Source organism: Cynoglossus semilaevis, chromosome 6 (genome assembly GCF_000523025.1).
Source record: "Cynoglossus semilaevis isolate Cse_v1.0 chromosome 6, Cse_v1.0, whole genome shotgun sequence".
Classification (NCBI taxonomy): Eukaryota; Metazoa; Chordata; class Actinopteri; order Pleuronectiformes; family Cynoglossidae; genus Cynoglossus; species Cynoglossus semilaevis.
In genome coordinates, this window is record NC_024312.1 from 8,685,165 (window position 1) to 8,697,510 (window position 12,346).

Genomic DNA, 12,346 nt, shown 5'->3' on the forward strand with positions numbered 1-12,346 from the left:
ACCTCCAAGGGGCCCACTGTTTTTATAAGGAGAGGAATTGTGAGGGGGCAGTGGGGGTGCATGGCAGCTTATTGTGGACTAGGCTTTTGTTGGCGCTTAATCTGGTCCTTCTCTGGGTGCCGGCTCTTTCAGAAAATTTGAGCCAGAACACAGAGGCCTCGTCAGCTTTTCCTCAGCCTTCCTCCTTTGTGTCTCACTCCGAACTGAAAGAGCCTGTCTTGAGGTGTTGTCAGAGCAGAAAACAGGAATAAGTGACATGTGACAAGGACACAATGCATGGATGGGCCAGCCAAAGTAAGTGGCCCCATCTGCTGCGGGCGATTTCTCTTCTGCCGGCTGTCTGCCGCCTCAGGTGAGAGGGGCAGGGAGCGAGGGCTGCGCTGTAACGGTGGCGTCGGCCAGACAAAGCAGTTGGCATGGTTGGGAGAGCATGGCCCACCTCACAGTTGCAGCAGCATGCAGCCGGCCGGCCCTTTAGCACGAGCGCAGGTTATCTGTCACTCATCAGGTATCTGGATCCACGGTGGTGTGGTTTGATTTGCCCTCACTGAGTGCAAGTGCAAGTCATGAAAATCTTTGTTTATGATGGAAGGCAGATGTGATCCGACCAGTGCCTTAAGATGACTAATTAAATGTCTCAGCGCGGTCACATGTTGATCAGTCCTCAGTTCATTATCAGCGCACACACTGTCCTGTCCTGCTCTGTGCTCATTATTGATGATTTCTACATTTCATTAAGTGCTCTTTTGTACAAATTATTCCCTGTTATACTGACGTAGAAGCAAGGGAAATTCCATTAAGGGTTTTTTGAGAATAGGAAATGTCAGGAACAACATTATGCATGAATGAAGGCAGGGAGAATTACCATATATGATTTACTTCTTCTATTATTCATTTAAACCGTAGTGAATAATCCATACAACATCTAAAATGGACCTGATAATGTCAGGGAGTTTTTTTCTTTTTTTTAATTCTCACAGTGCCGAAAACTTAAAATGCATATATATGTCGGGACAAAATGCAGCAGACCAGACAGTTTTCATATCAATCATTAAAAATTTAGTGAGTCCCAAAAAGTAAATAAATAAAGAAAATCAAACTCTTTGCTGAAAGTCACATCTACAGAGAGGCAGAAGTGCTCACAAAAGCGTTTGGTGATATTATACATTGACATTTGTGCTGATCGCACCGTGCGCATTTTGTTGAATCTGCTTTATTAGAAGAAAGATGTTTTTCTCTGTTGCTGTTAATTTGTGTTTCCCTGTGTGTGCAGCAGCAGAACAGAGAGACTTGGTTAACCCATTGTGAAGTTAGCCATCATCATTAAGATTCCACTGATAACAGGCATGCGGATTTCTACTGCTCAGCATTATAGGATCCCAGACATCAAAGGCAGGTTTTTATTCTACTGTGTCTGCGGCACGGTGTAACAAAAAAAAAAAGAAAAAAGAAAGGAGTAGGAGTGGGGAAAAAAACGGAGTTAGAAATTCAGAGAAATAAGGCAGGCTGCAAGACAAGAGGGGAGCAAGTACTGTGTGTGTAAATCAGGTGACACGATGCTGTTTAATGTGTTTGCTGCCACAGAGGTTGCCTTCTGCATACTTAGCTGCTTGCTAAATTGCCGTCCCCTCTGATTAAGTAGCACACTGCTTAATAACGCAGCGGCTGAGTATAGGTTAGTTCACTTTAAAGATCAAGTTCATTTCTCACCGTGGTCATTAAAGTGCAGCTCTGTGCAATTTAAATCAATTCTCTTTTTTTTTTTTTTTTTACTTTTCACAGCGTATTTCTTTCAGATGTCAGATGCAGATTTCGTTAAGAACTAATCATGATGTAAGACACTGTTCTGTTTATTGTGTTTTTTTATTATTTTTATCTTTGGGTCAAATATTTATACAGTTATTATTATTATTATTATTATTATCATTATTCTTATTCTTATTATATTTATAGCATTATTTATTCTTTTTTTTCACATGACAATGCTGTTTGTCCAATTTTACATTACCTTCTAATTCAGTGCTGGATCAATGAGCCATAATTCCAGCAAAGCGAGAGAGAAATAATAAGAGTGAGTGAAATATGCTCAGAAATATTCTCTTCTCCACTCTTGTGCTGGATTACAGAATCAAGGTCGACTCACAAGACACAGAGCGGCATTATCCCTTAATCCTATGTTTTGGTTTCAAATAGCCCCCTTTTTTTACACCTAATCTTTACATGTAAATTGACAAAATATGAATCCTGGAAGGGGTGTTTGAACACACACTACCTGCCAGGGTTAGGTCAGAGGGTTGTGTGAACGTAATGTGTCTCTGAGTCTTGTGCTGGAACAGACAGTCATGTGATTACCAGTTGTTTTGCTGTGGCTTAGAAGACAAGGGCTTTTTGTAATGAAATTCCCTCAGGCACATACAGTTACATAAGGCTACATTTGGAAAGGAATCACATTGACCAGCCTTGGCTCTCTGCATTTTAATTAGCCTGGGATTAATATCTTTGGAAGAATATTTCAAAATAATTAAGATTTTCTTTAATCGTTTTTTTTTTAAAGGAGCCTTTCACACCACTCAAGAACCCTGTTCAAATAGGGCTTTGTTATGATAATTAGAAAACAATATGTAGTCAGAAGCTCCTATTAATAGTTGGCCAATATATGGAAACACATTTAGGTAACCAATAGATGTATTAATGCATCTTGGCACAAAAACTGGTTGAGTTTTCTCCATCACTCAGTTAACCCATAGTTTTCTACAAATATTATATACTGTATATATAATGTTGTTTGCTAATGAGTAGCTGCTAGCCAACTGCTTCTGTGTCTTTAAAGTTAAATATGCTAGCTATGCTTATGTGTACATGTAACACAGACAAAACCCTTTTGAATTTGATGACATAAATCTCTCGTTTAATGAAATTGCTACATAGCTAAAAAACAGCCTGCATGTACGTTTTATTTGCCCCTACTTATTAACCACTAGCCCTAATGAATTGTGTCACATTTGTTGAGATACATTATATAAACAATTGCTACAAATTCAGACTTTATACTAACAGCCAAAAGGTCGTTCGGCAGACAGAACCAGACGAACACAGATTACAACTGGGAATACCATCTTGGTAAATCCAGATGTAGTACACACTCACAGACTAGAGGGTGCTGTTTTAGCCTTAGTGACATCAAACACGGCTTTGTTATAAAAATGTTCTCTCCTCCCGTGTTTGTTAACTGGGACAAGGGCAGTGGTCCAATCGTACGGCCCAGACGAGTGCAGCTCGTCTTGGTCGTGCGCGCAGACGTTCTGACTGTCTTCCTCCGACCAGTCTGGTCCAGTGTCCATCAGGCTGAGCTGTGGCAGAGCTGGAGGAAACTTAAAGGTGCTGTGAAAGACTAAAAGTGGGCCATCCGCTGCTACCTCCTGTTGACCTACCTTGTTCAGAGGGTCCAGGTACAGACTGATGACAGGACTCCTCCTCAGCGGACCACATTACTAATGTGTGAGGGTGCGAGAGGAGCACACCCTGTGATGAATCACTCCCCTGCATCCGTGGCATCCTCATAAGTCAAGAGTAAAAGTGTGGAGAGTGTGCACGGTAAAAGAGCTCCTTCATACCACTCACCATAGAGAAACTCCAGGTCCAGGCCCGGTGGAAGTCTGGCTGCAAGGGGGAAGGCTAAGTGGTGCACGTTGTTGCTTCATAGCCTGGAGATCTCCCTCAATCTTGAGGAAAACATTAGTCCCACTTCTGGGTCACTTCATTGTGCGCTCATAGAAGTGATAGAAAAACTTACCTTCATGCTTGATCAGAGCGCCGTTTTAAATAAATGAGAGTAATCAATGGCACGTTGAACTGGAGCGCCTCACTGGACTCGCTGCATTACCTGAAGTCACAGACAGAACATTAAATATATGTTGGTTTAAAGTGAAACTGTTTTCTTCAGAGGGTTCATCTGCCTGATGCTCATTGCTGCCTCATTACTCATTAGGAGTTTCAGGAGGGAGACGAATGGTCAAAGTGGTCAGCCTAAAACCAGAGAAACTAATATGTGATGTCAAAGTTTTACTTACTTTTTTCTTTATTAAAAAAAAAAACAACAACTTTATTTTGGCAACTTCAGTTCATCACAGATTGTTTCTCTGTTTTCGTCTTCTAGCCTTAAGCTAGAAGGTTAACTATTTTAGTTTACACACCTTCCCTCCCCCCAGAGCTGGTGTCGGGCTATATTGGTGATGTTGGGGGAGTGTGTAAGTCTGACGCTGGGTAATACATCACACACTCCAGGGGGTCTCCCTGGTATGCTCCTCAATAATGAAGTTCATTCGTTAACTTCTCCCTCAAAGGCCAAGTTCCCCCGCTGCCCTTTTCAAAAGACACCGCAACTCTTACCAGAGTCACCCTACCTACAGAAAAAACACATCATCATGCTTTTCCCCTTGACAGGCTCAGCGGTTGCCTTTGCAGGTCATGAAGAATAAGAAGGTCCATTACCAATCCCTCATGCCTGCTTATAGCCATAATTATCACTGGGAAAATGACCTGCTCTGTTTGGTTTGCCGTGGAGAAGCTGCACTTCCCTAATCACCACCTCCTTCCCTCCTGTCGCCCTCATGCCATGGAAATAGAGCTGGTTTTGGGAGAGTCTTGCCAGTTCATTAGAATTCACAGGGTTCCACCTCCCTGCCTGGCCAGACTAAGCCTCTCACACAGGCTGCCATGCCTGCGATAATCTTCCCTCCTCGTTCCCTCTCTACCTCCTTCTCTCTCTCCATATATCCTCTCCTGCCTTTTCCTTACAGTCCCCCAGGGCCGCTCCACACAAAGGAGACGCAGCACAATTCATTTAAATGTGATTTTTATATTGCTCTACTTTTAAAATTATTGGATTTTTTTTTTCAATTTCAAATTAAAATCCTGATTTTTCTGTTTCTATCAGTTGTTTTATTTACATCTTAAACTCTTTTCCAAATACGTTGCCCTGAATTTCCGTTCACCACGAGCATCAGAGTCAATCACAGAGGGTCGTGTTTAAAAATGCCACACTGGATCAGTAATACTGTAGTTAAATGTTTTCTGCCTTTATACTCAAACTACTTTTTTTTATTATTTTTTAAAAGTTTTTATGACATTAATTTGTAACGAGATGCAAAGTTGAGTTTTACCCAGGCACCTTATAAAGACCAGAACCAACCAAACATGATGTAATAATGAGAATAAAAAAAATTGCTTAACAGATAAGATAAATTGAAGGACCGACTGAAATGACAACCAACGAATAATGTCTATTGACTTGGGTGTTGAAGGTCTGTGACTTTTGAAATATGGGTCCCCAGAAAAAAAAGTTTGGGAAACACTGGTGTAGTTGACAAATTTAGTTACACACTCCGACGAAACACTGGTGTAGTTGACAAATTTAGCATCTTATATTGACATACAGCCATTGTTGACAGGATGTATATATGTATTAGCCTATTATTTTAGAACATGTTGTGATTTGCAATAATATTGTCTATGAATTTTTTTTAAAAGGCATGTTTGTTGTTGGTGACACGATCCTTATAGAAACAAATGGCTGAATCTAAAAAGGACAGTTTGACTAATGTTTAGTAGAAAAATTAAATTTAGCTCTACGTATACATAACGACAGCAGAAAGACAAAAGGCTGCAGCCCTGTCAGCCGTTCACTGTGAGCGCCGTGTTGTTGATGACTGTGTTGACAGTTGGAAGTCACACTTGACATACCTCTTCCTTTTGACCTCGCAGTTCTATAAATATTGTGTTTCTGAGTGTGTGCGTTGTCTGACACATTATAAAGGAGGAAGGAAACGGGGTAAATATTACAGACTGGGTCGTGGGACTTTTTTTTGTTTGTTTGTTTGTTTTATGAATGACATGAGGACATGGGGTATTGACTGTAGTCGTATTGTAAAATAAATACACAAGACGAAGCAGTGTGAGCAGCTGCTGCCACACTTGAGTAGCTCTGTGTTGTTCTGTGGAGAATCCATTAGCTGTAATGAGGTAACAGTTTCCTACAGCTGCACATTATATCATCACACTACATCATATCACAGCACAGCTTCGGCATGTGATTTTTTTTTTTTCAAACTCTCCCCTTCCCTTATTCAAACTCTGCGTTTTAATGCAGCCCTCCACAGTCTTGTGGGCATAACCCAATAGTGTCCTCTATTTTCACTGAAAGAGATATTCCCTTTGTTGTCTGTGTGATTTATTGAAGTCTTCCCACAAGTGGAAGCCCCCAGGAAATTGCCTGGAATGGCCCTAAATTGGTTTATGATTGTGTGGTGTGGGCCGGTTGCTGTTATGGTTCTAATATTATGCCCTCCACTCCCTGGCATCTATATTAAATTGATCTGTATTGTTTTCATGGAGTGCCTGTTGGAGCTTGTTAATTCTACGGCCGCTCCAGGCAGGAGGTGCAGCTCCATGCGCATAAGTGGCTTTGGAAATGAGTAGAAAGCTCATGCTTTTCTCAACAGAACGACCAGAACAGAAATGTAGGAAAGGATCCACGGCTGTCTGTATACACCAGGGTTCAAGGCTGTGGCCTCGGTGTCCTTGTCCGCAGTTATAATCAGATGCATGAGTGTGGGTGTGTGGAACGGATACTCGCGGACTGTTAATGAGACCATTATAAGGTTTGCTCCTCTCCTGTCTTGCAGCAGAGCAACAGTAGATGTGTTCTGACTCATCTCAATTGAATGCGGTCCCACAGGGCTTGTTTACAGCCAATATGTTTGCTGGAATTAACCCGAGAGGAGTGTGAAACACATAATTGATCTTAATGCAGAAATGCAGTGTGTCTTGTCAGACGGCAACGCCACTTTTGTACACAAGGATGAAAAGTAACGACTGAAATGATTCTATCGACGGCTTTGCCATCAACTCATTAAGACCATCAACGCCCGTGAAGTTTAATCAATGCCCTAATGAACAGGTATCAGCAGCGTTATTGGCATACTGTCACTGCTAATGCAGCACAGTCAAAGGAGTGTGTGGAGAGGAGCAAATAAGGCGGCTCTGCCGAAAACAGCTGTCCACACACAGGCCACAGGATTTCACGGCATGTGTTGCATTAGTTTAATACAATGCCAAAGAAGTGGTTTTTGAGGGCCAGATTTATCTGTTTGCAGCTGAAAAACGTGTAAAAGGGCAGAATTTAATGACTTTGTCTGTAGGAGAGAGGGTTTTATAGTTTGGTGGTGAAATATTCACAGTTCAGATTTCTGTCTTTTTTTTTTTCTTTTTAAAAATGGTGTTAGTATTGGTTTTTGTTCTCGGAGTGCTTTCTCTAGCTGCTTTGTGGAAATGTGCTGGGTTTCTGCCACAATTCAATGGTTAGAACACAAAGTCTCCCATCTGCAAAATGAACCAGGAAAAGTGAGGAAAATCCTCATTCACACCTAGTGAGGCACAAACACCTAGTCTGTGTTGTTAACACAGTACTGTTGTCGACAGACACTGTATAAGGTATTGACCTTAACAAATAGGATCGTATGATTTATTTTATTTTATTTTTTTGCTCTAAAAATACAAAGTGTTAATGATTGAAATTTGCTCATTTATAGTAAATAAAAAATCCCTCTATTTTTAGTTTAAGCATGTGAGTATCAGTGTATGATAGTGTACCTGTTGTCGTATTTTTTTAATAACAATTTTGAACGTATTTTTTTCCATTTTTTTTTTACTGTTTATCGGAGGATCAGTATTCTAAAAAGGCATTCCCTAATGAAAAAACCTTTTTTTTGGCTTGTGACATCACAGATTTCAGACTTTTTTTTCCAGCCATTTTTGATCATGTTGGTTATACTGTTGCAGTAGTCAGTTCAGTCCACAAAATGCGTGTGGAGTTTTCAATCATAACTTAAAAAATATTTGAATAATTTTTTTGTCAATTAGAAGACATTTGAATTCTAAATAATTAATTAATATGTAACAGTAGACCTACTGACTCGGTGGCTCAGGGTTAAGCATAACTTGGTAACCTGTTTGTGACAGACGACCACAGACGACCACAGACACTGACGGTTGAACATGTCCCCGTGTGAGCCGGGCTGCCTGACTCATCTGGTGAACTTCTGTGGGGAGTAAATGAATTGACTGCAAACGTCTGTGACATCTCGTTGTTTGGAACCGTTTCCCAGAGCCCGTCTTTGTGACTGCGGCTGGTTTGTATCTCAGGCACGCTTCATTTGATGCTATCAGTCTCTGAATGATATTTGGTTCATTAGATGGCGTGCAGTAAGAGACCGGTGTTGACACAACGTGAGTTAATGTGTTTAGTGACTCTAATGGATCTTAGAGGTCCTAATGAAACATTGTCATGGGAAGATTTATGTCGGGAGCCGCGGCTCAGTCCTTGTTTCCATTTTTCATGTGATTACCAGCACCTTTATTCAATGTAAAGTAAACAATAGACGAAATCGATTCCGTACTGGGACTACACAGTTGTTCAAAATGCGAAACTGAAATGATTGCAGGTGGAATATGAATCATGATGCTAATTAAAAGTGCTGCACTTTTTTTTGGCAAATAATTACAAATATTGTCGAACAAACGTTTGATATTTCTACATTTTAAATATTAAGATTGTTCAAAAAAATATTTGAATAATTTACATTGGCATTTAATTTTTCATATGTAAACACGCAGCTCCCAAATCCAAAGCAGTTTGATGTTTGTCTCAAGATGGGACGATATGAGCCGCAGCTTTTTCATGGAAATGCCATATGCAGCGTGGTTATTGGCCAGAGCTGGATTGTACTAAAACCAGAATATTGTATCAGGGAGAGGCAGCTGGTTAGGAGTCAGAACAGATTATCATATGAGAGAGGATGAGCGAGGAGGAAGGGGGGAGGAGAGAGAGAGAGACAGAGAGAGAGAGAGAGAGAGAGAGAGAGAGAGATGAACTGTAAGGCACAGGCAAATGTGAGGGGTAAGGGAGGCGGAGAGGGAGGGAGAGTAATAGGAAGAAACTCGTTGCCAGGTCGCGGTGGGGTGGAGAGGATCATCCAAACCCTTCCGTCACTATCTCTCCTTCTTCACCTGTCAAAAAGAGTGTGTGAGAGCCGTCGGAGTGTGTGAGAGAGCGATGGAGGGAGTGCAGGTCCTCTGAGAGGTCAGAGGAAGACGCTGTAGACTCCACTCATCTTCTCTCTGTGTGTACGGCCCACTGCTGTTTGCAGACATCTGGCCTCACACTGATCACTCATATCTGCAGACAGGGAGCGGGAGAAGGAGAGCGCAGGGCTTCGATCTTTGAGGCACAGATAAAAAAAAAAAAATTACACATCCCCTCTTATCCATCCTCTCCACTCTCCTAGTTGTATTCCCCCCTCTGCCTTCCTTTGTTTCCTCAGCTCTCCCCTCCTTCAGCCCCGTCTAACCTTTTATCCTCCCTTTGACTTTGTTCTTATCCTTGACATTGCACACATTTTAACTGCAAAAAAAACAACAGAAAAACAAGTATCTAGAAGGAGAAGGGAACAAAAAGACACCGTGTCTGCTGGAACCTGCTCTGACTTTATCCTTGCACTAAAAAGATAAAACGGTGGAGATAGTGAGAGAATGCTGTGTCTTGCAAGCCGGCGTACAAGGCTGTGCCTGCAATCAGTGGGAAGAGGGCCAGCTCTCCTGCCTGAGCTCTCAGCGCCCCTACTGGCTGCACGCTGTGCCAATCAAAGGCGAGTGGGTGGGGAGCAGTCAGACATGAGCACTGATGTCACAGTCACATGGATTCTGGTGTGGTCATGCTCGGAGGCTGAGAGACAGAGCTGTGCTGGCCAGCTGCTGCTGAGACAGCAGTGGAGGGCTTTGCGCCGGTGATAGTTTTTCCTCTTATGGACTCCGAGCTTAATGATGTATTTTGTGATTTCAGCTATGAAAGGTAAGAGCTCCAGAACAGAAATGCATGCATGCGGATCCTGCAAGGCAGGGAGAAGTAACAAGTAGGGAAGTATGGCTTCGCTATTCATAGCCTGCCAACTCTTTGCATTTCATTTGCAAGGCATGAGTGTGACAGAGAGTGAGGGAGGGAGTGAGGGAGGGAGTGAGGGAGACGGAGGGAAGTACAGTCAATACAGCGCTGCTGGATGCGCGCAAGAGAATTGCGCTCGCTTTTTCACACGGGCTAAAATGTTTGTATTTTAATTGAAGCGGAGCTGCTGAATGCAGCGATATTTGCAGATGTACTGTAGTTTTGAAGTATTTTTTTACTCGTCTTCTGAGTGTTTTTCTACCGTCTTGTTTGTGTGCGCTGCTGCTGCTGCTGCTGCTGCTGCGTAATCTGTGCGCGTCTGTGGCAGTGACAGCTCACAGACCTCACAGCAAGTTTTCTGTTCTTTCCTCACACATTTTTTTTACCCTCTCCCATCGATGTGAGAGAAAGGGCGAGGGGTGAGGTAAGGGTGAGGGTCCTGACGCTCTTCCCTTCTGCTCCATCCCCTAATCCTGTTGTTCCAGTCCAGAGGACGTGTCTGGTCCGCGGGAAAGATGTGCGTGTCAGTTGTGAACATGGGTCGCACGCGCGTAACGGCACTGACGCGTCTGGACAGACTGTGTTTGTGGAGTTGATACCGGTGCATGTGCATGTGTCTCTCCCTCTCTGCCCCTTCGTGTACGCGCGTGTGTGTGTGTGTGTGTGTGTGTGCGTGCTCGCGCGTGTTGTGTTCCACTGACCTATTTTTGGGGCATTCAGGTTTTACATATGTGGCCATGAGAGCAGGACTGGATCCTCCCAGGCACTGATGAGCATCCACAATGTTTAATCCCAGCATCTCCAACCCCCATCATCGCACTACTTCTACACACACACACACACACACACACACACACACACACACATACAGAAACATCCGTGCAGACACTGAAAGTGCAGGCAGATCAGACCGGGCTGTGCACCACACTTACTACTCTCACGCTTGCCTGCACACGCACACGCACACACACACACACACACACACGACTTAATTCTCATTCTTCCATACAGAAAATGTGACCATTCACAGCAAACATATGTGCTCACGTGCACCACACTGTACGGCCGATCACAGAGTCCAGGTCGTGACAAAGGAAGCTGTCGTTTCACACTGTAAAAATAATCAGTAATGATTATGTGACTGGTTATTTCCTGCTTTTCTCTTCTGACCTTTTAAAAGTTTTTTTTTTTTTGCCCCCAGTAAAACATAATTTATTTATTTGTGTTAACAAATGTACATAAATATTTACACCAAGGATTGTGGCTATTGCTGTGCACCAGGCTGTGGTCATTCAGGTGTTTTCACTTCATCTTAATTCAAGGTTATTGCATGACAAACGTTTCCTTGTTTCGTACTAACCTCAGTAAATGTTTTACGTTGTGTAAAGTCTGATGTGTGAAAGTGGTTTTGACATTCACGCTGCAGTTATATTTGTAAAAGAAAGAAAGAAATAAAAAAGTTAATATAGGAAATACATTTTTTTGGACGTCGCCAGTTTAAATCTCTCAATTTCCAACTCTGTCTTTTTCATTATCATTATCCCGGGTTTGACAGTAGCTGCTGGTTTCATCACAGGCCACTGTGACCATTTTCCGAAATTAAATTAAAATGTGAACAAGCTGTATAATTGGAAACTAATTTAAAGTGAAGCAGTCATTTTTGGTGTCCTGTAAAAGGTCGCTGAAATGGATGAACAGCACAATGACTCTGCCTTGGCACACACTTCCTTATTATGTTAATCATTTTTACATGATTATGCCGCGTGTGGCTTTTTTTTTTGGGTGGGTGGGGAGGGTTCTCACTCTACACCAGCACCACCTACCTACCTCTCCCCCCGTGTTCACCCTCTCTACCACACCACTGCCTCTCAAGTACCTAATTACCTGTAATGGAAACATCCCTCTCATTATCCCATGCAAATTAGCCAGCCTACTCAGCACAATTAAGATGGAAGTTCCAATTACATAATTAAAGAAAGTTGTTTGATGTGTGGATGGACAGAAACGGTAAAAAAAGAAGTGCATATTAATGTACACATAATTAACCCCTGAATAATAAGCATTGTTGTGGCCCAGACAGAGAGGGAGGTTAGAGATAGTCGTGAGCCGGGGCCGTCGTTACTCTGCACGCAAGTTTCACGTGTATGTGATTCAACATGAGTGTGCAGCAGACTGGAAGAAATGTTCCGGGGCTGTTGAGAAGCTGAAGCCAAATGTCTTCTGATAGCTACTGTGAGGCTGTATTAACAAGGCGGTAAATATTGGTTTTAGTCGTTGTTGTCTTTTTCTCCTTCTCTCTCAGCTGCTGACGGAGGCGCTCACCGCCGCTGTAGGCTCTGACATATTACA

The 12,346-nt window shown here is 42.5% G+C and overlaps 1 protein-coding gene across 2 annotated transcripts in view; it reads left to right on the forward strand.

Moving 5' to 3' along the window:
* The window catches only part of roraa (RAR-related orphan receptor A, paralog a), a 199,141-nt gene that overhangs the window by 144,416 nt on the left and 42,379 nt on the right, over positions 1–12,346 (forward strand). Inside the window, exon 1 of one of the 2 annotated variants that reach the window (XM_008311790.3) lies at positions 5,400–9,907. The exons of the other annotated variant lie outside the window; for it this stretch is intronic. Within the exon in view, the coding sequence (XP_008310012.1) occupies positions 9,877–9,907 (31 nt within the window). The 5' untranslated portion in view covers positions 5,400–9,876. Of the gene's footprint in view, positions 1–5,399; positions 9,908–12,346 lie in introns of those variants that run through there. 2 annotated transcript variants of the gene reach the window in all.